Source organism: Larus michahellis, chromosome 2, assembly GCF_964199755.1.
Source record: "Larus michahellis chromosome 2, bLarMic1.1, whole genome shotgun sequence".
In the NCBI taxonomy this organism is placed as follows: domain Eukaryota; kingdom Metazoa; phylum Chordata; class Aves; order Charadriiformes; family Laridae; genus Larus; species Larus michahellis.
The window spans coordinates 169,861,625-169,884,030 of NC_133897.1; the positions used below are offsets into that span (position 1 = coordinate 169,861,625).

At 73.3% G+C, this 22,406-nt stretch overlaps 3 protein-coding genes across 6 annotated transcripts; 1 reads left to right on the forward strand and 2 right to left on the reverse strand.

Moving 5' to 3' along the window:
• Positions 1 to 165: 165 nt before the first annotated feature.
• SPATC1 (spermatogenesis and centriole associated 1) lies at positions 166 to 3,600 on the reverse strand. Its single transcript, XM_074573701.1, has 5 exons — positions 2,945 to 3,600; positions 2,672 to 2,836; positions 1,670 to 1,972; positions 677 to 804; positions 166 to 580 (listed from the first exon to the last, which is right to left on the reverse strand). Exons 1-5 carry the CDS (start codon positions 3,180 to 3,182, stop codon positions 257 to 259), a joined length of 1,158 nt encoding a protein of 385 aa, XP_074429802.1. The 5' UTR covers positions 3,183 to 3,600; the 3' UTR covers positions 166 to 256.
• A 1,993-nt stretch (positions 3,601 to 5,593) lies between these two features.
• Positions 5,594 to 13,277, reverse strand: GRINA (glutamate ionotropic receptor NMDA type subunit associated protein 1). Of its 3 annotated transcripts, none has more exons than XM_074578059.1 (7): positions 13,146 to 13,277; positions 9,558 to 9,907; positions 8,703 to 8,815; positions 8,375 to 8,575; positions 7,996 to 8,124; positions 6,922 to 7,065; positions 5,594 to 5,754 (listed from the first exon to the last, which is right to left on the reverse strand). In XM_074578059.1, the coding sequence occupies exons 2-7, from the start codon at positions 9,871 to 9,873 to the stop codon at positions 5,605 to 5,607; spliced, it is 1,053 nt and encodes a 350-aa protein (XP_074434160.1). In that variant the 5' UTR covers positions 9,874 to 9,907; positions 13,146 to 13,277; the 3' UTR covers positions 5,594 to 5,604. The 3 variants fall into 3 exon arrangements, with proteins under 3 accessions (XP_074434160.1, XP_074434161.1, XP_074434159.1); XM_074578060.1 differs by having other exon boundaries at positions 9,558 to 9,904; positions 13,146 to 13,273; XM_074578058.1 differs by lacking the exon at positions 13,146 to 13,277 and adding an exon at positions 11,221 to 11,239.
• A 513-nt stretch (positions 13,278 to 13,790) lies between these two features.
• On the forward strand, positions 13,791 to 21,502 carry PARP10 (poly(ADP-ribose) polymerase family member 10). 2 transcript variants are annotated; one of them, XM_074578063.1, is made up of 11 exons: positions 13,791 to 13,852; positions 14,258 to 14,417; positions 15,491 to 15,736; positions 16,784 to 17,017; positions 17,112 to 17,659; positions 17,739 to 17,951; positions 18,033 to 18,129; positions 18,277 to 19,173; positions 19,537 to 19,670; positions 19,806 to 19,947; positions 21,076 to 21,502. In XM_074578063.1, the coding sequence occupies exons 2-11, from the start codon at positions 14,258 to 14,260 to the stop codon at positions 21,378 to 21,380; spliced, it is 2,976 nt and encodes a 991-aa protein (XP_074434164.1). In that variant the 5' UTR covers positions 13,791 to 13,852; the 3' UTR covers positions 21,381 to 21,502. The 2 variants fall into 2 exon arrangements, with proteins under 2 accessions (XP_074434164.1, XP_074434162.1); XM_074578061.1 differs by having other exon boundaries at positions 19,770 to 19,947; positions 21,076 to 21,500.
• Positions 21,503 to 22,406: the final 904 nt, after the last annotated feature.

Genomic DNA, 22,406 nt, shown 5'->3' on the forward strand with positions numbered 1-22,406 from the left:
TTCTCCAGACCCTTCTCCTCCTTCTCCAGCCCCCTCACCAGCTCCGTTGCCCTTCTCCGGACCCGCTCCGGCACCTCCACGTCCCCCCCGTCCCGAGGGGACCGTCTGTCACCCAGCAGAGCGTGCGCCCACCCACGCCGTGACCAACCAGCGTCTCCAGGAGGATGCTGTGGGACACGGCGTTTATTGCGCGGCGTGGGGTCCGGTGCCGGTGCGGGGTCCGGTGCCGGTGCCAGCGCCGGCCGTGGAAATCCCGTCACCAGAGGAAGAGGGGCTGCCCGTCCTCCCTCGCCAGCTCCTCCAGGCAATCCAGCAGCACCATCACGTCCAGCTGCGCCGGCGGCGGCACCGTCTCGGTCACCACGCGGCGCAGGAAGGCCGGGCTGTGGTAGGGGCGCGCGTCGGGGCCGGGGGGCTGGGGCAGGACGCCGTAGGTGTTCACCAAGGACTCGGCGAAGGCCGGGTGCGCCGAGGGGCTGTAGCCCAGCGCCCGCAGCCGCCCCATCACGGCCACGTAGCGCCGGGCGGCGTCGGCGCAGCGCTGCTCGTCGAAGGGTCCCGGCACCGTGCCCAGGGCGGTCTGGGGAGGGGGAGGAGAGGGGGCAGGGAGACACGTCAGGGTCACCCCCCGGCTCTGTCACCCACCGTGGTGCCGGCGGCGCGGGCGCCGACCTACCGCCATGATCTTCTCGGGGATGTTGGCGACGGTGAAGCCGTAGAGGTGGCGGCGGTCGGGGAAGACGGCGGCCAGGATGCGGCGGTCCAGCTGGAAGGCGATCTCCCCCACCAGCGGCTCCCCCCCGGCTGCCGGCACACGCCGCCGTCGGGAGCTCGGCGCCACCCCCCCCGCGGGGACGTCGCCCCGGCTGCCCACCCGCTCCCCCCCGTGGCACCCCCACGTCCCCCCGTGTCCCCCCAGCGTCTGCCCGGGTGCCCCCGGCGTCTCCCTGTGCCCCCACCAACACCGTCCCGTGTCCCCCCAACAGCTCCTGGTGTCCCCGACCTCCCCCCATGTCCCCACCGACATGTCCCCATGTCCCCCCAACACCGTCCCGTGTCCCCCCAACACCGTCCCGTGTCCCCCCAACAGCTCCTCATGTCCCCATCCTCTCCCCGTGTCCCCCCAACCTCTCCCCGTGTCCCCACCGACACGTCCCCATGTCACCCCAACATCGTCCTGTGTCCCCCCAACCCCCCCCCACGTCCCCCCAACCTCTCCTCGTGTCCCCCCGACATCTCCCCGTGTCCCCATGGACGTCTCCCCGTGTCCCCACCAAGATGTCCCCACGTGTCCCCCCCCTCTCCCCGTGCCCCCCACCACCCCGGGGTCGCGGCTGAGCCTCGCTGCTGCTGCTGGCCCCGCAGGAGGGGTTTGCGGGTGCCGGCGGTGCCAGTTGTGCCGGGCAGAGACTCGCTTGCGCCCATTTTACAGGGCGGGAATGCCAGCGCACTGCTTTTCCCCGTGCAGAGATGCCGGCGTGCCGGCTCTGCCGGGCAGAAACGCTGGTGTGCCAGCTTTGCCGGCGCCAAGGCTCACAGTGCCGCGGCATCCCCGGGGTGGCCGGAGCTGCTCGCCCAGGACCCCCTTGTCCCCCCACCCCGGCCACGGAGCTGGCGCTGGGCACGCAGCACCCGGGGGGGCACCGGCAGCGCCGCGGCCGGCCCTCACCTCGCCAGCTGGAGGGCTCCCGGGCGCAGGCCAGCCGGTGGGCATCGCGGGCCACCTTCGGCCAGGGCTCGGGGCGCTGGGCCACCGGCACCCGCAGGTCCAGCGGCTGCGTCCCGGAGCCCGGGCGAGGAGGGTCCGACACCCAGAGGTGGGAGGCGCCGGGGTCCGGAGCCGGGGAGTCCCGGCGCGGCTCCGGGGGCGGCCAGTGGCCGGGGGGGCAACTGGCAGAGCGGAAGCGGTCGATGGGGCAGGAGAAGCTGCGGCCGTCGGGGCCGGGGCTGCCGCGACCCGTCACTGGGAGGCCTGGAGGGACGGGAATGTCGGGATCGGTCCCTGGGGGCTGGGACGGGATGGGGTGGGGATGGGAATGGGGATGGGATGGGATGGGATGGGGATGGGGATGGGGATGGGATGGGATGGGGATGGGGATGGGGATGGGGATGGGGATGGGGACGGGATGGGATGGGATGGGATGGGGATGGGATGGGATGGGATGGGATGGGACGGGATGGGGATGGGATGGGATGGGATGGGATGGGGATGGGGATGGGGATGGGGATGGGGATGGGGACGGGATGGGATGGGATGGGGATGGGGATGGGATGGGATGGGATGGGATGGGGATGGGGATGGGGATGGGGATGGGGATGGGGATGGGGACGGGATGGGATGGGATGGGGATGGGATGGGATGGGATGGGATGGGACGGGATGGGGATGGGATGGGATGGGATGGGACGGGATGGGGATGGGATGGGGTGGGATGGGGTGGGATGGGATGGGGTGGGATCAGATGGGGATGGGATGGGATAAGGATGGGATGGGATGGGATGGGGATGGGACGGGATGGGGTGGGGATGGGAATGGGGATGGGATGGGATGGGATAAGGATGGGATGGGATGGGATGGGATGGGATGGGGTGGGATCAGATGGGGATCAGACTAGTGCCACCTCCCTCCTCCCACGTTCCTTGGCGCCTGCCCCCCCCAGCCCCCCCAGTACTTCTGTTCCCGGCCGCGGGGAAGAGGATCCCGGAGGCGAGCTCGGAGGCGCCGGGGGTGGGCAATGCGCCGGCCACGCTGGAGTCCTGGCTCTGCAGCTCCCGGGGGGGCACCTGGAAGACGTTGCTCTGCTCCAGGGGCATCAGCTCCCACTCCGAGATGTCGCCTGTGGGCGGATGCCGGGGGGGGGGGGGGACACACGGACACATTTGATGCCGCGGCACCCACCGCCCCCCCCCCCCGCCGCCGGTGCCCACCGCGGTGCCCCCCTCACCTACGCTGGGGAAGGGGAAGTGCCCCCCGGCGTGGCCGTGGGCCGGGGCGCCGGGGGGGGCCGAGCTGGCGGCGCCGTGCTGGCCGCGGGGGTTGCGGGGGTCCCGCAGCCGCCCCAGGAGCCGCGTCAGCTCCTCGTTCTCCGCCAGCAGCGCCTGGATCTCGCGCCGCAGCTGGTCGTAGCAGGCGAAGACCGACAGCCCCGCGCGCGCCACGCGCCCGCCGGCCACCGGCTCCATGGCGGCCACCGGGGCTGCGCTACTGCGGCCAACGCTGGCCCTTGGCTTGCCGCGGCACCTGAGTTCTGAAGGGATGTCACAGAGGGATGGTGTCCCCTGACGGCCCTGCCACGCAGCCACCGGCCCCGGTTGCCCCGGCACCAGGGAGCTCCGAGCCGGCTGGCCCCGGTGACGGTACGGGAGCACCACGGGCGAGGGGGGGGAGGGCGGGTGGGCTGCACCCCCTTTTTTGCCGGGTTTGGGACATGGCGCCGCAGCTCCGGGTGACACATCCCCAATGGCCGCTGTCACCGCGCTGCCGGCAACGCCGCCCGGCACCGGGTGACCCCCGCACCCCTCGGGGGACGCGCGGCGGGGGCTCCATCGCCATCCCCCTTCTGCTGCGGTTACAGGACCCCCCCAGCCCCCAGCGGGGGGTGTCAGCACAGCGGGACCCCAGCCCCGGCGCCGCCACCATGGTGCGGTTCGTCACCAGCTCCCTGGAGCTCAGGGCCCGGCAGGACACGGCGCGAGCCAAGAGGCAGCGACAGGCCCGGGGGGGCCGGGACTGCCAGCAGCCCCCCCTGGCAGCCCCCCGGCCCCCCCAGCTGCTCCGGGGCCAGGGCTGGCTGGCGGCAGAGCCCCCGCAGCGCGGCGCAGCCGGGGCGGCAGAGCCGGGGGCCGTCGCGGAGAAGAAGGCGGGCGACACGGGGTGCGCGGTGCTCGGCGCTGAATAAAGCTCTGCTGCGGCTGGCACCGAGCGCCGCGGTCACCGACTCTGAGTGACACCGGTGACCGACACCGAGCGCCGCGGTCACCGACTCTGAGTGACACCGGTGACCAACACTGAGCACCACGGTCACCGACTCTGAGTGACACCGAGCGCCGCGGTCACTGACTCTGAGTGACACCGGTGACTGACACCGAGCGCCGCGGTCACTGACTCTGAGTGACACCGGTGACCGACACCGAGCGCCGCGGTCACTGACTCTGAGTGACACCGGTGACCAACACTGAGCACCACGGTCACCGACTCTGAGTGACACCAAGCGCCGTGGTCACCGACTCTGAGTGACACCGAGTGCCGCGGTCACCGACTCTGAGTGACACCGGTGACCGACACCAAGTGTTGCTGGTGACCGATCCTGAGTGCCACCGGTGTCCAACCCCAGGCGCCACCGGTGTCCAACGCCAAGTGCCACCGGTGACCAATACCAAATGCCACCAGTGACCGATCCCAAGTGCCACCGGTGACTGAGCCTGAGTGCCACCGGAGTCCGAGTGCCACCAGTGACTGACCCAAGTGCCACCGGTGACCAACATGAGTGCCACCGCTGCTGGTGACCGACCCCAGGTGACACCAGTGACCGACCCCAAGTGCTGCCAGTGACCAACACCGAGTGCCACCGGTGACTAATCCCGAGTGCCGCTGGTGTCTGATCCCGAGTGCCACCGGTGCTGGTGACCAACACCGAGTGCCACCAGTGACTGACCCCAAGTACCACCAGTAACCAACCCCGAGTGCCACCGGTGTCCAACCCCGAGTGCCACCGCTCCTGGTGACCGACCCCGAATGCCACCGGTGACCAACCCCCAGTGCCACCGGTGACCAACCCCGAGCGCCACGCGCTGCCGAGGCTGGAACACGGCGGGGGCAGGGGGAGATGGGTGACACGGGCTGACCCCGTCCCCAAACGTCCCCGTGGCCCCCGGGTGCAGGGGGGTGGGGGCAGCCCGCGGCGGGGGCCAGTAGCCCCAGGCTGGGCCGTGCCGGCCGTGGCGGGGGGAAGCAGAGCTGGAGGCGGCCGAGCTGAACTAGATGGAGGTTTATTAACAGCGGGGGCCGCAGAACGGGGCAGGAACGGAACCGTGGCCGCGGGGGGGGGGGCCGGGGCCGGGACGGTGGCTCGGGCCCGGGGGGGGTGATGGGTCCCCGCGGGGACCCTCGAGCAGTGACCGGTGCGGGGACCCCGGGGGGCGCGGGACGGAGGGGGGTGGGGGGACACGAGCTCCACCGCGGGTGGGGGCAAAGTGCTTCCAGTCCTCGTTCAACGCAAGGAGGGGGGGGGGACGCGGCCGTATTCACAGCGGGGGGGGGCAGGGGGCTGCTGGGGGGGGCAACAGGGGGGGCTGCGGCACCCCGGTGGGCACGGGTGAGCGCCGCCTGCCTCGCACCCAGCAAGGGGACAGAGCTGTCACCCCCCCGCCTCGTGCCCCCCCCGCCACCCCAGGTCCGGCGAGACCCCCGCAGGGGTGAAAGAAATGCTAAGGGCGGGGGGGGGAACCGTTGAGGGGGTGCGGTGACACCAAACGAAACCGGCTGCGGGGACGGGGGACGGTGACACCAAACGAAACCGGCTGCGGGGATGGGGACGGGGGGCGTGGGGGGGAAACCGGGATACGCACCGGGGGTGGGGGGGTCGGCGGGGGGGGGACACACAGGCTACTCCTTGGCCCGGCCGATGATGGCCAGGATGTAGAGGAAGATGTTGATGATGTCCGTGTAGAGGTTGAGGGCGGCGAAGACGTACTCCTCGGGGCTGAGCGCCAGCTGCTTGTTCCCCAGGATCATCTGCGTGTCCACCGCCAGGAACTGCCGGGAAGCGCCGGAGTTACGGAGTCAGGGAATTTTAGGGACCTCCGGGGACCACCCCCCGTCCCAGCCCCGGCGGCAGCGGGGTCACCCGGAGCAGGTTGGGTGCGTCCAGGCGGGTTTGGAAGATCTCCAGAGACGGAGACCCCACACCTCTCTGCTGCCCTCGCCCCAAAGACCTTTTTCCTCCTTTTTTTGGCGTTTCCCGTGTCCCGGTTTGTGCCCGTTGCCCCTCGTCCCGGCCCCGGGCACCACCGGGAAGAGCCCGGCCCCGTCCCGCTGCTGCCCCCCCTTGCAGTGTTTATCGGCGCTGACGAGACCCCCCCTCGCTCGTCTTTTTTCCAGGCTGAAGAGACCCAAATCCCTCGGCCCTTCCTCAGCACAGAGACGCTCCCGGCCCTCGTCATCCTCGCGGCCCCCGCCGGACTCTCCCCAGCAGTTCCCCGTCCCGCCGCAACTGGGGGGCCCAGCACCGGCCCCAGTGCTCCAGCTGTGGCCCCCCCAGGGCAGGGCAGAGCAGAGCGGGAGGATGAACCTCCCCCCGCCTGCCGGCCACGCTCTGCTCCGTGCCCCCCAGGAGACCGTTGGCCGCGTCGGCCACGAGGGCACGTCGCCGGCCCCCGGGCAACTTGGTGTCCCCCAGGACTCCCAGGTCTCCCCGCAGAGCTGGTTCCCAGCGGGTCCCCCCGGCCCGGTCCCTGGGGCTGTTCCCCCCCCGGCAGGACCCTGCCCTGGCCCCCGGGGACCCTCCCGAGGTCCCTCCGGCCCGGCCCCGTCCCGCTGGCGGGTGGCACGACCTCCTGGGGGGGGGTCCCCGGCGCCGACCCCCGGCCACCAGTGCTGGCCACGGGCCTCCAGCCGTCGCCGGCCGCCACCGGCTGAGCTGGTCCCCAGCCCCCCAGCTCCAGCCCCCAGCCCCCTCCCTGCCCCTCCCCCACCCCCGCGTCCCCAGCGTCCCCTCAGGGTGCTGGGGGGGACGGTGAGCTCCGGGAGAGGGGACGTTGTGCGGGGGGGACGCCGGGGGGGGGGTCCGCCCAGAAGCCGCCCCACCGGCAGGTTCCTCACCCCACCGTCCCCACGCCCGCAGCCTCAGCCCCCCCGGCCACAGCTTGTCCCCCCGCCAGGGAAGGGGGGGTGAGGGGGTCCGGGCCCCCCCCCGGCACTCACGCAGGTGAAGAGCAGGGCCCCCAGGGAGGCGTAGATGATGTCCATGATGCGGTTCCGGATGAAGATGCAGAGGATGGAGAAGACGATGAGGACGACGAGGCAGATGATGAGCACCCCCCGGCAGGAGGTGAAGTCGTACTTGGTCTGCGGGAGGGGGCGGACTCAGCACGGGGGGGAGGTCGTACACCCAACGCACAGCCCCCCCCCAGTCCCAGCAGGGAGCCGGGGGGCTGGGGGGGGGTCGTACACCCAGTTTGGAGTCCCCCAGTAGGGAGCTGGGGGGTGTCATACGCCTGGTTCGGAGCCCCCCCACCAGGGAGCCAGGAGCTGGGGGGGGTCGTACGCCCAGTTCAGAGCCCCCCGCCCCGGGAGGGAGCTGGGGGGGGGTTGTACACCCGGTTCAGAGCCCCCTAGCAGGGGGACAGGGGGGGTCATACGCCTGGTGTGGAGCCCCCCAGCAGGGAGCCGGGGGGGTCATATGCCCAGTTCAGAGCCCCCACCAACACCAGTAGGGAGCTGGGGAGGGGGTCGTATGCCCAGTTCAGAGCCCCCCAGTAGGGAGCCAGGGGAGGGGGGGGTCATACGCCTGGTTTGGAGCCCCCAGTGCCAGCAGGGAGCCAGGCGGGGTCTTGTACCCCCAGTTCAGAGCCCCCCAACCCCAGCAGGGAGTCGGGGGGGGGGGGTCGTACACCTAATTCAGAGACCCCCAGCCCTGGCAGGGAGCCAGGGGGGGTCGTACACCCGGTTTGGAGCCCCCCAAACTCAGCAGGGAGCCGGGGGGGGGGTCATATGCCCAATTCGGAGCCCCCCAGCCCCAGCAGGGAGCCGGGGGGGGTCGTACACCCAGTTTGGAGCCCCCCAGCCCCAGCAGGGAGCCGGGGGGGGTGTCGTACACCCAGTTTGGAGCCCCCCAGCCCCAGCAGGGAGCCGGGGGGGGTCGTACACCCGGTTTGGAGCCCCCCAGCCCCAGCAGGGAGCCGGGGGGGGTGTCATACGCCCAATTTGGAGCCCACAGCCCCAGCAGGGAGCCGGGGGGGGTGTCCTGGCCGCCTGCCCCCCCTGCCCGGCGCTGACCTGGAGGGAGAAGATGACGACGGTGAAGCAGACGAGGACGGTGATGCCCACGGCCATGATGACGGCGTCGGTGTTGTAGAAGCTGGCGATCATCCCCACCATGTAGGACAGGCTGAGCGTCAGGATGGACTGGGGGGGGGACACACACAAACACACGCGCGCGGACACCGCGTCACCACCGCTCTGTCACCCCAACCGGGACGCGAAACCCCCCCTCCGCCCCCCCGCCGCCTCCGGCGGTGCCGCCGCGGTGCCCAACGCCCTCCGCGCCGGGGCCAAATCCACAGCGGGCCCCGCTCTCACCCCCCCCCAGCGCCCCCAAACCCACCCCGAGGGGGGTCCCCCAGCTGAAACCGACCCCCCCCTCCCCGTCCCTCACCAGGGCCACCAGGTTCCAGGGGTGCTTGCGTCGGAAGTCGCCGCAGCAGCTGAGGACGATGAGGGAGATGAAGAAGACGGCGTAGGAGACGTAGTAGGTCCAGACGTTGCGCTGCACGAAGCCCTTGACGCCTTTGAGGAAGGTGAAGACGGCGACGAAGGCGAAGGTGACGCTCAGCTGCAGGCTCAGCACCAGGAACACCTGGGGGGGGGGGACGACACACACACACACACACACACACACACACGACACGCAGAGGGGGTGTCGCGGCGTGGGGGGGGGGTCCCAAGCCCCTTCCCAGGGGTGTCCCCCCCCCTCCGCGTCCCACCTTGCGGATGAAGGCCTGCCGCACGCTCTTGTCGTCCCAGTGGGCGGGGGGGAAGTCCTGGTTGTCATAGTAGGAGGGGGGCCCGTCCTCGTGGTAGGTGCTGTGCAGGGGGGCTGCGGCGAGGCGGGGGGGGGACACACACACACAGAGGCATGAAGGGGGGCCGGGGGGGGAGGACGACACTGCCAGCACCCCCACACCGAGCCCCCGGGACCACCGGGGTGGCCGCTTGCCCGTGGCCACGGTCTCCGGGGTTGGGGGGGGGGGCCATGGAAGTGGGGAGCGGGGCTCTGTGCCCCCCCCCAAGCCGAGCCGACAGCTCCAGGCGGTGCCCCCCCCCCTCCTCTGGGTGACAGCCCCCCCCCGCCAAGGCTTGGCTAGGCTGAGGGGGGGCTCACGGGGCAGGACCCCTTCCCTTGGGAGGGTCCCACCGGCGCTCCCTGAGCCGCGCTACCCCCAGGATGGGGCCCCCCCATGTCCCCCCCCCGGGGATGAAGACCTGCCCCCCCCCCCCCCCCCATGTCTCCCCCCCGGGGATGGAGCCCCCTCTTTCCCCCCCCCGGGATGGAGCCCCCCCATGTCCTCCCCTCGGAATGGAGCCCCCCCATGTCCCCCCCCCAGGACAGACCCCTCCATGTCCCCCCCCCAGGACAGCCCCCCCCGTCCCCCCCCCCATCACTTACAGTCCTGGTCACCGGGGACCATGGGCTGCGATGGAGCCCCCCCATGTTCCCCCTCGGGACAGACCCCCCCCTCCCATGTCCCCCCCTCAGGATGGAGCCCCCCCCATGTCCCACCCAGGACAGCCCCCCCCCACATCCCCCCCCCCCAGACAGCCCCCCCCCGGTCACTTACAGTCCTGGTCGCCGGGGACCATGGGCTGCGGCTGGGCGTAGGGGGGCTGGGCGTAGGGGCCCTGGGGGTACGGCCCCGGGGGGGGGTACGGCCCGGGGGGGTAGGGCCCGGCGGGGGGGTACGGCCCCGGGGGGGGGTACGGCCCGGGCCCCTGCGGGAAGCCCCCCGGCTGGCTGTAGGGCGCGGGGGCGAAGTGGGGCTGGGGGTAGGGGGCTGGGGGGGGGTAGGGGGGCTGGGCGTAGGCCGGGGGGGCCGTCGGCTGCGGCCCCCCGAAGCCCTCGCCCCCCGTCACCAGGAAACTCTTCTCGTGGGACATGTCGGCCCCCCCCCGGGCTGGCGGCCGCGCTCTGCTGTGGGGAGAGAAAGGGGGGGGGGGTGTCAGAGCTGGCGGCCATCGCCCCTCCCCACGCCATCATCCCCACATCCATCACCCCCCCGCAGCCATCGCCCCCCCATGGCCTTCACCCCCCCCCCAGCCATCACCCCACAGCGATCAGCCCCCCATGGCCATCACCCCCCCACGCCGTCACCCCCCCCCGGCCATAATCGCCCCCCCCAGCCATCAAACCCCCACATCCATCACGCCCCATGGCCCCTTCCCCCCCCCCCCGGCCATAGCAGTCCTGTGGGCCCCCCACCCACCCATCACCCCACACTTGGGGGGCTCAGTCCCCCCTCCCCCATCCGCCACCCACACTTGTGGGTCCCCCCCGTCCATCACCCCACAGTGGGTGTCGTCCCCCCCCCATCACCCCACACTTCTGTGTGTCCCCCCCATCCATCACCCCACAGTGGGTCAGCCCCCTCTTGTCCATCACCCCACACTTGGGGGTCTGGGTCCCCTCACCCCCCCCATCACCCTACAGTGGTGTGTCCCCCCCATCCATCACCCCACACTTGTGTGTCCCCCCCCATCACCCCACACTTGGGGGTCCGGACACCCCCACCCCCCCACAGCAAGGGTGTCCCCCCTCGTCCGTCACCCCACAGCGTGCCCCCCCCGCCCATCACCCCACACTTGGGGGTCTGGACCCCCCCACCCCCCCACAGTGAGGGTGTGTCCCCCCCCGCCATCACCCCACACTTGTGGGTCCCCCCCCCATCACCCCACACTTGGGGGCCCGGACCCCCCCATCCCCCCACAGCAAGGGTGTCCCCCCTCGTCCGTCACCCCACAGCGTGCCCCCCCCGCCCATCACCCCACACTTGGGGGTCTGGACCCCCCCACAGTGAGGGTGTGTCCCCCCCCCGTCTGTCACCCCACACTTGGGGGTCTGGACCCCCCCACCCCCCCACAGTGAGGGGGTGTCCCCCCCCCGTCTGTCACCCCACACTTGGGGGTCCCCCCCCCATCCATCACCCTACAGTGGGTCGTCCCCCCCTGCCATCACCCCACACTTGTGGGTCCCCCCCCATCACCCCACACTTGGGGGTGTCCCCCCCCCCCCGTCACCCCACAGCGTGTCCCCCCGCCCCCTCCATCACCCCACACTCGTGGGTCCGGCCCCCCCCCGGCTGCCGGGGCCCGCACAAGATGGCGGCCGGGCGGCAGGGCCGTTGCCATGGCGACCCCCCGCGGCCGCCCCGGCCCGGGCCATGGCGGCGGGGCCCGTCCGAGGCCTTCCCTCCTCCCCCGGCCACGGCCCCGCACCGGGACCCGCACCGGGACCGCCGGTGTCCCGCCGGCCGCGGCACCAAACCCCGGTGGCCAGCATTTGCCCCCGGCTCCGTGCCCCCCCCGGGAATGGCGGCGGCCATGGCGGCGGTGGCGGGGACGGGCGGCCGCCCGCAGGGTTGGCGGCCATCGGGCCTGCGCCATCACGTGCCGCCGCGACCGACGTGCCTGAGCCGGTGCCGCAGCGAGGAACCGGTGACAGCGGGCACGGGGCCACCAACTGCCGGGCCGGCGACGGCCAAGTGACGGCACCCCTGGCCGGTGGCACAGCCCTCTGGCCAGTGACAACCCCCACCGGCTACTGACAGACCCCTGGCCAGTGACAACCCCCACCCCCCGGCCAGCAACAGCCCCCCTGGCCACTGGCACAGCCCTCTGGCCAGCAACAGCCCCCCTGGCTGGTGACAACCCCCTGGTCAGTGACAGCCCAGTAGCTGATAACAGCCACCCCTGGCTAGTGACAGTCCCCCCCTGGCTGGTGACAGCCGCCTTGGCCACTGGCACAGCCCGGTGGCCAGTGACAGCCTCCCCTGGCCAGCGACAGCCTGGTGGCCAGTAACAACCTGGTGTTCAATGACATCCCCCCCCTGACTGGTGACAGCCCCTCCTGGCCGCTGGCACAGCACAGTGGCCAGTGACAGGACCCCTTGGCCAGTGGCAGCCCCCCTGGCCAGTGACAGCTTGCCAGGCTGGTGATAGCTCGCCTGGCTGCTGACAGCCCAGTGGCCAGTGACAGCCCCCCTGACTGGTGACAGCCCCCCCTGGCCTCTGGCACAGCCCTCTGGCTAGTGACAGCCCCCCTTGGCCAGTGACAGCTTGCTGGGCTGGCAACAGCTCCCCTGGCCAGTGACAGCCTGGTGGCCAGTGACAGCCCCCTTGGCTGGTGACAGCCCCCCTGACCACCGGCACAGCCGTCTGGCCAGCGACGGCCTGCTGGGCTGGTGACAGCTGGCCCAACTGGTGACAAACCTGGCCAGTGACAGCCCCTCTTGGCCAGTGACAGCCCCCCCGGCCAGTGGCACAGCCCTCTGGCCAGTGTCAGCCCAGTCACTCGTGACAGCTCGCCTGGCTGATGACAGCACCCCCCCCCCGGCCACTGGCACAGCCCTCTGGCCAGTGACAGCCCCCCCAGCCAGTGACAGCCCCCCCGGTCGGTGCCAGCCCCCCCGGCCAGTGACAGGCCCCTGGCCACTGGCACAGCCCCCCGGCCGGTGCCAGCCCCCCCGGCCGGTGGCTCAACCCCCGCGTGACGCCCCATCCCGGTGCCACGGGCCCGGGGGGGGGGGGGGGGGGCTCAGCCATGCGGCACCGCGGCCGCCGCCACGTTCCTCCCCCGGGAGGGCCGGGACCCCCGGCACAGGGACACCCCTCACGGGGGGTGGGGGACACGGGGGGGTCCCCACAGGGGCGACAGGGGACACCCCAAACAGGGGACACGGGGGTCCCCACAGGGGGGCGCGGGGGGGCGCAGAGTGGGGTGGGGGGGGCCCGCCCCCCCCCTCGCTAAGCCGCTTTGGCCGGTAAAGCCCCAGCGCGGCCTATTTACGGCAGCAACAATCCTAATCCCCCCCGGCGGGGGCGGGGGGGCCACCACGACAACAACACACGGGCCGGAGGTGGGGGGGGGGGGGGGGGGGCAGCCCCCACCCTCCCGCCGCTGCCCCCCGCAGCGGGGTCCCGCACTGCGGCCCGGCCCGGCCCGCCGGGGCCCGCTCCCGCCGCCCGGCTGTGCCCCCCCCCCGCTGCGGAATGCGGCAGAGCGGGGCGGGGGGGGGGAGGAAACGGCGCTCGGGGGCCTCCCCCGTGCCCCCCCCCCCCCCCCCCCCCGCCCCACACCGCAAGCCCCCTCCGGTGTCCGGGTTCCCCCATCCCGGTGTCCGTGTCCCCCGTCCCCGTCCCCCCCCCCCGCTCACCGGGCCGGGCCGTGCGGCAGCGCTGCCTCCGCTCCGCTCCGCTGTGGGCGGGGCCTCCGCGTGGGGGGCGGGGACTACGGGGGGCGGGGCCTTCTCGCGGGGAGGGGCGGGGGCTTGCGGCAGCGCTCCGCCTTCATTGGGCGGGGACTGCGGGAGGGGCGGGGCCTCAGAGAAGGGGCGTGGCTTAGGGGACCGGTTTAGGGCAGCGCCGCTCCGCTGTGGGCGGGGTCTCCGCGAAAGGGCGGGGCTGATGGGGCGGGGACTTATGAGGAGGGGCGGGGCTGGGACGACTCGGTTCCGCCCACTCCGCGGCGAAGGGGCGGGGCCTGCGGGAGAGGGGCGGGGCCTGTAGGGAGAGGGGCGGGGCCTCCGGGGGGAGGGGGCATTGCCTTCGTGAGAGGGGAGGGGGCTGTGGGTATAGGGGCGGGGCCTGAAGGAAGGGGGCGGGGCTTGTGCGAGGGGCGTGGCCTTATGGAGGCGGGGCCTCCGGGAGAGGGGCGGGGCTTGCGGGAGAGGGGCGGGGCCTGGCTCTCCTGGGTCCCCATCGTATTTCGGGTGGGGCCCGGGCCAGGTCCCGCCCCTCCGGAAGGCCCCGCCCACGGGAGGCCACGCCCCCCCACTCGGCCACACCCCCGCGCGCTTCCCCTTCCCGTTCCCGGGCACTTTCGGTTTCGTTTCTTGGCCGGGGCGGAGCCGAACGGCGGCCGGTGCGTTGGGGGATGGGGGGGGGGGGGGGGGGGGTGTGTGCTGTGTGGGGTCTGTCTCTGGGCTGGGGGGGGGGTGTCCTGCCCCACGGCTGGGGGGCTGGGGTGTCCTGCCACGGGGGTTTGGGGCTGCGTGGGGCTGGGGGGGGGCTCTGACCCGGGGTCGTGGGGATATGGGGGGCCCTGCCCTGGGACATGAGGTTGTGGGGGTCTGCCCCACGGCGGGGGGGGCTGCCCCGGGGGCGTGGGGCTGCCGCGGGGCTGGGGGGCTGAAGGGGGGGTCCTGCCCTACGGCGGGGATGACCTTGCCCCGCGGCTGTGGGGCTGGGGAGGGGCCCTGGGGAGGGGGGAGGGCCGTGGGGTGTCCCGCGTCCCCCCTTCCCCCCCCCAAAACGTGCGGGCGGGCAGATGGCGGGGGCGGTGCTGGAGGTGGGGGGCGTCCCCCCCGACGCCCCCGAGGAGCTGCCGGTGCTGTACTTCGAGAGCCGGCGGCGGTCGGGGGGGGGCCCCGTGGAGAGCTGCCAGCGCCTCGGCCCCCTCCTCTTCCTCACCTTCCACAGCCCCCAGGGTGAGCCCGCGGCTGGGGGCACTGGGGTGGGCTACGGGGGGGTCCCAGTCCCTACTGGGGGCACTGGGATGGGGTACGGGGGGTCCCCGTCCCTGCTGGGGGCACTGGGGTGGGGTACGGGGGGGTCCCAGTCCCTGCTGGGGGCACTGGGAGCACTGGGATGGGGTACGGGGGGGTCCCAGTCCCTGCTGGGGACACTGGGAGCACTGGGATGGGGTACGGGGGGGTCCCAGTCCCTGCTGGGGGCACTGGGATGGGGTATGGGGGGGTCCCAGTCCCAACTGGGAGCACTGGGATGGGGTACGGGGGGGTCCCGGTCCCTGCTGGGGGCACTGGGATGGGGTATGGGGGGGTCCCAGTCCCAACTGGGAGCACTGGGATGGGGTACGGGGGGGTCCCGGTCCCTGCTGGGGGCACTGGGATGGGGTGAGGGGCGTCCCAGTCACAACTGGGAGCACTGGGATGGGGTATGGGGGGGTCCCAGTGCCAATTGGGAGCACTGGGAGCACTGGGATGGGGTACGGGGGGGTCCCCGTCCCTGCTGGGGGCACTGGGGTGGGGTACGGGGGGTCCCCGTCCCTGCTGGGAGCACTGGGGTGGGGTACGGGGGGGTCCCAGTCCCTACTGGGGGCACTGGGATGGGGTACGGGGGGGTCCCAGTCCCAATTGGGAGCACTGGGAGCACTGGGATGGGGTACTGGGGGGTCCCCGTCCCTGCTGGGGGCACTGGGGTGGGGTACAGGGGGGTCCCAGTCCCTGCTGGGGGCACTGGGAGCACTGGGATGGGGTACGGGGGGGTCCCAGTCCCTGCTGGGGACACTGGGAGCACTGGGATGGGGTATGGGGGGGTCCCAGTCCCCACTGGGAGCACTGGGGTGGGGTGAGGAGGGTTCCACTCCCAACTGGGAGCACTGGGATCGGGGGGGGACGACCCACTCCCACTGGGATCACTGGGGAGCGGTGCTGTGCCCCCCAGGGTCTCCCAGTGCGGGGTGGGCTCGGGCACTTCCCCCCCCCCCCCCCAGTGACCCCCGTGTCCCGTCCCCCCCCGGTGACCCCCATGTCCCCCCCAGATGCCGAGAACGTCCTGGCCCAGGGCACCCACCGGCTGGGGGGGTGGGAGCTGCGGGTGCGCCCAGCCCCCCCCTGGCACCCCACCCGGCTGCTGCTGGGGGGGCTGGACCCCTGCGCCCCCCCCGAGGAGCTGGAGCCCCCCCTGGGCTCGCTGCTGGGACGAGCCCCCGGCACCTTCGGCCTCAGCCGGGGCCCGGCACCGGGATGGGCCCTGCTGCGCCTGCGGGACCCCATGGCCCCCCTCGGTGGGTGCTGGGGGGGGAGCGGGACCCCCCATGGCCCCCCTCGGTGGGTGCGGTGGGGGAAGGAGGTCCCTGGGGATATGGGGGGCGGGGGGGCAGACCCTGCTGGGAGCACTGGGATCAGGTGCAGAGGGGTCCCGGACCCAACTGGGAGCACTGGGATGTGGTGTGGGTGGTTCCCAGTCCCAACTGGGAGCACTGGGATGGGGTGAGGGGGGTTCCCAATCCCACTGGGGGCGCTGGGATGGGGTGAGGGGGGGTCCCGGTCCCAACTGGGAGCACTGGGATGGGGTGTGGGTGGTTCCCAGTCCCCACTGGGGGCGCTGGGATGGGGTGAGGGGGGGTCCCAGTCCCAATTGGGAGCACTGGGATGGGGTGTGGGTGGTTCCCAGTCCCCACTGGGAGCACTGGGATGGGGTGAGGGGGGGTCCCAGTCCCCGCTGGGAGCACTGGTGGCTGTTGGGGGGGTCCCAGTCCCCGTGGCGGCTGGGGCAGTGTTTCGGGGTGCGGGGGCTGGGGTGCTGCGCCGGTGCCGGCGTCGCTGTGGCGGCAGCGCGGGGCGTGGGTCTGCCGCGCGGTGTTGATGCGGGGGTGGCATTTTGGGGTGCGGGGCTGGTGCCGGCGTCACCGGGGTGGCGTTTCGGGGTGCGGGGTCTGGGGTGCAGGACCGGTGCCGGTAGTGCCGGGGCGGCATTTTGGGGGGCAGGGTTTGGAGCACGGGGGTGGCATTTTGGGGAGCGGGGTCTGGCTGCGGCGTTGGCGCCGGTGGTGCCAGGACGGTGTTTTGGGGTGGGGGTCTGCGGGGCGGGGTTGGTGCTGGGATGGCGTTTCGGGGCGCGGGGTCTGCGGTGCATCCTGGCAGCCAGGCCCCCGGGGTGGTGTTTTGGCGCTGCCGGCAGCGCCGGTGAGCGCGGTGGGCGGCATCGTCCTGCCGGGCGCTGGGTGCTGGTGGCTCCCCGCTGCCGGACCCGCCGGCGTCCCGCGGTGCCGCCGGGGTGGCCGAATGGCTCCCATTCCCCCCCGGCGTCACCGTCGCCACCGTCCTGGCAGAGTTCGCGGCGGCGGCGGAGCGGGTCCAGCAGCGGGGGCTGGCAGGGTCGGCGGTGTCCCTGCTGCGGCTACCGGTGGCCAGCAGCGTGGTGGTGCGTGCCGAGGCGCCGGTGCTGAGCCGCGACCTGCTGGAGCTCTACTTCGAGAACCGGCGCAGCGGCGGCGGCAGCGTGCGGGACGTGCGGGTGCTGCCGGGGGGACGCGCCGCCGTCGTCACCTTCCAGGAGGCGGAAGGTGAGCGGGGGACGCGGGACACCGGGGACATCCCCCCCTTCGGCCGGCCGCCGGTGCCGGGGCTGCGCCGGCTGCCCGTCCTCTCCCCCCGCAGCGGCGGAACGGGTGCTGCAGAGACCCCACCGGCTGCAGGACGCGGCGCTGGCACTCGCCCCCCACTACCCCTTCCTGGGGACGCTGGAGGGGGACGAGACCCCCCCGCCGGACACGGCCACCGCGCCGGGTGAGACCCCCCCGACGGGCGAGACCCCCCCGCCGGCCACGGCCACCGCGCAGGACACGGCCCCGGCCCCCCCGGCAGCCCTGGCACCCTCACCGGACACAGCCCCCCCGCCAGGTGTGCCCCCCCCATCAGATGTGTCCCCGCCGCCAGCCCCCACGGGCCCGGTGCCGGCAGAGCCACCGGTGTCGAGCCCGGTGCCGGTGGAGCCGCCGTCTGCCTTCCCCGGGGGTGACGGTGACACGGCGGTGGCTGGGCGGTGGCAGCGCCATGAGGCGTTGGCGGCGGCGCGGGACGAGGTGGTGGTGCCGGCGGAGCCAGGAGCGCTGCGGTACCTGCACCGGCACTACCAGGACCTGCTGGCCAGCATCCCCGAGGTGTCCCTGCTGCCGCTGGAGGGGGGGGACGTCTCCGGATTCCGGGTGAGACACCGGCTCCGGGTGTCCCCGGCACTGCGGTGCCGCGGCGGCACGGCCCTGACGGCCCGGCGGTCGCCGGCAGGTGAGCGGGGAGCCGGGCCGGTGCCGGGCGGCCGCCGAATTCCTGCAGAGCCTGCTGGGCACCGTGGGCTCGCAGCCGGTGACGCTGCGGTTCCCCGGCGTGGCGCGGTTCCTGCGGGACGAGGGCGGGCAGAGCGTCATCCGGCAGCTGGAGAGTCGCTTCCAGTGCGTCATCGACCTGGACGGCGTCCGCTGGGACCCCCCGGACCCACAGGTACCCCCCGGGTGACGCCACGCCGGGCCCTGCCGCCGGCACAGCGCCGGTGATGGCGGCCCGTGTCCCTTGTCCCCGCAGACGGAGCTGGCGGAGCTGCTCGCTGCTGCGGCGCCGCAGCCGGACCTGCCCGAGGATGAGGATGGTGCCGATGGAGACGGCCTTCACCACAGCATCGGTGAGGGGTCTCGCCCCGCACCTGCTCAACCGGCGCCGCGGTGGGAGGGGGACGCGGACGCTGGTTCCTCACCATGTGCCGCCGTTGGGGGCCCGTGGGTGACGCCGGGGTCGGGGCCCGCGGGTGACGCCTGGCTGCTCCCGGCAGAGGAGATCAAGGAGCTGCTGGCAGCGCTGCGCCCCGGCGACGCCGCCGGCGATGCCGAGCCCCCGCTGCTCCCCGGCCACGACCTGGACCCCTTCACCGAGCCCCCCGACGGGGGTGGCGCCGGGGAGCCGCCGTGGGGCGGGCGAAGGGCCGGGATGGAGGAGGAAGAGGAGGAGGAGGCGGCGCAGATGGTGTTGGCCATCCAGCGCTCCATGGAGGACACGGGGCGCGAGGAGGAGGAGCTGGCGCGGGCCACCGCGCTCTCCCTCCGCTCCCACCGCCGGGAGGAGGAGGAGGAGGAGGAAGACGCCGGGCTCCTGGCGGCGCTGGAGGCCTCTCTGGAGGAATGGCTGCCGGCGGCGGACGCGGCGCGGGTGCTGGTGTTCTCCTCCTTCGAGCGGGACGTGGCGGCGGTGCCGGGGGAGCTGGAGCGGGCGCTGGCGGGGCGGCTGCGGGCACAGACGGTGCAGAGCGAGCGGCTGCAGGCGCTGCCGGCGCGGTGCCGGCAATGCCTCGTCCTCCTGCAGCGCCGGCACGCCGTCCACCTGGGCCTGCACGCCGACACCGCCACGCTGCACGGCTTCGCCGAATACACCGCCGCCGCCGCCCGCGACCTCCACCTCCTGCTCCGGCGCCTGCCGCAGCCCGGCCGGCCCCGCCACGGCACCGCCGGCGCCCACTGGGTGCGCTGGGACCACGCCGGCACCGCCGTCCCCTACCCCGGCGAGGCCGCGGCGCTGCTGGAAGGGGCCTGGCAGCGCCGGCAGCGCCGGCTGGACCTGCTGCTGGACGGGCGGCCCTTCACCGTCGACCTGCAGCGCATGGAGGAGTACGACATCGGCAACGCCAGCGTCGCCCCCGTCTCACGCAGCCAACCCCCGGCCGACAGCCTGCTCGGTGAGTGCTGGCAGCACCGGTGCCGCCGCAGTGCTGTGTGAACGGGGTGGTGCCGCGGTGCCGGTCCTGCCCTGACATGGCACCGTGTGGGCAGGATGGTGCCATGATGCCGCTCCTGATCCACCATGGCACCCTGTGAACCAGATGGTGCCGCGGTGCCGGTTGTGCTCCATCATGGCGCCACGGGAACGGCACGGTGCCGTGGTGCCGGTCCTGCCCTGCTGTGGCACCCTGTGAACCAGACGGTGCCACGGTGCCGGTCCTTCTCCACCGTGGCGCCCTGTGAGCGGGATGGTGCTGCAGTACCGGTGTGCCGTGCCATGCCGTGCTGCACCGACCTTCACCGGGTGCCGCGTCCGGCAGGGCCGGCGGTGGCGGCGGCGGAGGAGGAGGTGCGTCTGCTGCGTCTGGCCGAGGACTCGGAGGAATTCCGCGACACCGTCAGCCATTTCTACCAGACGCTGGAGGAGCTGCACAGCCAAATCGCCGTCGTCAAGGTGGGTGCCGGCGCCGCCGGGGTCGGGGGGAGGCGCTGGGCGACGCCGTGGGCGGTGTGGCCGCGGCAGAGCCCCGGACGCTGCGGTGCCGCCCGGCAGGTGGAGAAGCTGATCCACCCGCTGCTGTACGAGCAGTACCGCCTGAAGAGAGCCAGCATGGAGAGGGGCCGCGCCGGCGGCGCCCCGGTGGAGCGCGTCCTCTTCCACGGCACCAGCCAGAGCTCCAGCCGCGAGATCTGCCTGCACGGCTTCAACCGCAGCTTCTGCGGCAAGAACGGTGAGCGCCGGGCACGGGGCACCGAGGCAGGGCACGGCGTCGCCCATCCTGGCGTGGTGTTGCCCATCCGGCCACGGCATTGCTCGTCCCGGCACGGCAACACCGCTCCAGGCACACCATTGCCAGTCGGGCCGTGGCGTCACCTACTGGGGCACGGCACCGCTGGTCTGGGCACGGCGTTGCCCATCCTGGCGTGGCACCGCCAGTCCAGCCATGGCATTGCCCATCCGGGCGTGATGTTGTCCATCCCGGCACGGCATCACCTACTGGGGCATGGCGTTGCCGATCCGGGTACGGCACAGCCGGTCTGGGCATGGCATTACCGATGGGGGCACGCCATCCAGTCACGGCATTGCCAGTCCAGGCATGGCATTGCCAACTGGGGCACGGCACTGCCGAACTGGGCAGGGCAGCGTCCAGCCGGGGCACGGCACGGCTGGTCCTGGCACAGCGTCACTGGTCGGGCCGTGGGGTGCCGATCTGGTGTGGCGTTGCCGATCTGGCGTGGCTCTGCCAGTCCAGGCGTGGCATTGCCGATCGGGGCATGGTACTGCCGATCTGGGCTCAGGGTGCTGACCCAGGGCATGGCATTGCCCCTCGGGACATGGCGTCGCCAATCCGGGTACGGCATCGCCAATCCGGGCATGGCATTGCCCATCTGGGCACGACGTTGCCGATGGGGGCGCAGCAGTGCCAATCTGGGTATGGCACCGCCAATCAGGCCGTGACGTTGCCCATCTGGGCACGGCATTGCCCGTTAGGCCATGGCATCACCTGCTGGGGCACGGCATCACCGGTCTGGGTATGGCATTGCCAATCCGGGCACGGCATTGCCAATTGGGCCATGGCATCACCCATCCAGCATGGCTCTGCTGGTCCGGGTACGGCATCGCCGATCTGGGTACGGCATCACCCGTCCAGCACGGCATTGCCGGTCTGGGCACGGAGTTGCCAATCCAGCATGGCTCTGCCGATCCCGGCATGGTGTTGCCGATCCCGCCATGGCGTTGCCAATGTGGGCACAGCATTGCCGTTACCACCATGGTGTTGCCGGTCCCGGCACGGCGTTGCCCATCGGGGCATGGCGTGAGCCCCGTGCCCCCCCTGACCCCCCCCTCCCTCCCTCAGCCGCGCTCTACGGCCTGGGCGTCTACTTCGCGGCGCGGGCGGCCATCTCGGCACAGGACCGGTACTCGCCGCCCGCCGCCGACGGCACCAAGCGCGTCTTCGTGGCCAAAGTGCTGACGGGGGAGTTCGCGGCCGGGGGGCGGGGGCTGCGGGCCCCCCCGCTGCGGGACGGGGCCGGCCCCCCCCGGCGCTACGACAGCGTGGTGGACGACCCCCGGCGCCCCGCCATCTTCGTCATCTTCAACGACACCCAGGCCTACCCCCAGTACCTCCTCACCTGCCGCCGGCGGGGGGGACCCCGCTGACGCCGCCCCCCCCGGCACCCCCCGACCCCCTGCCCCGGGGTGGGGGGGGCGGTTACGGGGGTCCCTGCCCCAGGGTCGAGGGGGGGGGGAGGTGTCTCGACCCGCGGGGGTTCGGGGTCTGGGGGGGACACGACACCCCTCGACCCCCCCCCCCAACTGGCCCCCCCTTGGACTTGGGGGGCGTGGGAGGACTCGGGGGGGGGTGGGGGGGGGGTATCACCGGTGCAATAAAAGTGAAAGTGGGAATAATAATCCCTTTTCCTGGGGCTGGGGAGTTGGGGGGGGGGGTCAGGGCTGTGCTCTGGGGGGGGCTGCGGTGACGGGGGGCTGGCACAGGGTCTGACACCCCCCCCCCGACCCCCCCCCCCCCCCCCCCCCCCCCAGCTCGTTCCCCCCCATCCCGGGGACACCGTCCCCTTTGGGCTCGTCCTGCCCGGCCGGGGGACACGGACCCCCCCAGGACTGTCCCATCCCCCCCCCGTCGTGGGCCCGGGTCCCTCCTGTGCTCCCCCCCCCCCCAACACCATCCTGGCCTTGGGGTCCCTTTGGGCCCCCCGCCATGGGGACCGGACCCCCCCCATTCACTCCCCGCGGTGCCACCATGGGGTGCGGTGCTGGGGGGTCCCCGTCCCCCCCGAGCCCTCGGTGCCCCCTGCGGCACACGCCGCACCCCCCCCCCGCGTGCTGCGCCAGCCCGGGGACACCGCGGCGAGGGTGAGTGTGCCGGGGCTGGGGCTGGGGCGAGCTGATGCCATCAACCCCCCGACGGCATCACCCCCCCAATGGCATCGCCAACCTCTGCCGGCATCGCCCCCCCGATGGCATCGCCAACCTCTGCCGGCATCGCCCCCCCGATGGCATCGCCCCCCCGATGGCATCGCCAACCTCTGCCGGCATCGCCCCCCGATGGCATCGCCCCCCCGATGGCATCGCCAACCTCTGCCGGCATCGCCAGCCCCCGACGGCATCGCCCCCCCCGATGGCATCGCCAACCTCTGCCGGCATCGCCCCCCCGATGGCATCGCC

Bases quoted from the DNA above. Each gene is read 5' to 3' on its own strand.
- PARP10 (XM_074578061.1), top strand. From the start codon at position 14,258: ATGGCGGGGGCGGTGCTGGAGGTGGGGGGCGTCCCCCCCGACGCCCCC. The intron at 14,418-15,490 runs GTGAGCCCGCGG...TGTCCCCCCCAG, and splicing joins CACCTTCCACAGCCCCCAGG to ATGCCGAGAACGTCCTGGCC. The intron at 19,948-21,075 runs GTGAGCGCCGGG...TCCCTCCCTCAG, and splicing joins CAGCTTCTGCGGCAAGAACG to CCGCGCTCTACGGCCTGGGC.
- GRINA (XM_074578059.1), bottom strand. From the start codon at position 9,873: ATGTCCCACGAGAAGAGTTTCCTGGTGACGGGGGGCGAGGGCTTCGGG. The intron at 8,816-9,557 runs GTAAGTGACCGG...GCCTCGCCGCAG, and splicing joins GGTCCCCGGCGACCAGGACT to CCCCCCTGCACAGCACCTAC. The intron at 8,125-8,374 runs GTGAGGGACGGG...TCCCCCCCCCAG, and splicing joins CCTGGAACCTGGTGGCCCTG to TCCATCCTGACGCTCAGCCT.
- SPATC1 (XM_074573701.1), bottom strand. From the start codon at position 3,182: ATGGAGCCGGTGGCCGGCGGGCGCGTGGCGCGCGCGGGGCTGTCGGTC. The intron at 805-1,669 runs GTGAGGGCCGGC...GTGTGCCGGCAG, and splicing joins GGAGCCCTCCAGCTGGCGAG to CCGGGGGGGAGCCGCTGGTG. The intron at 581-676 runs GTAGGTCGGCGC...CCCCCTCCCCAG, and splicing joins TCCCCGAGAAGATCATGGCG to ACCGCCCTGGGCACGGTGCC.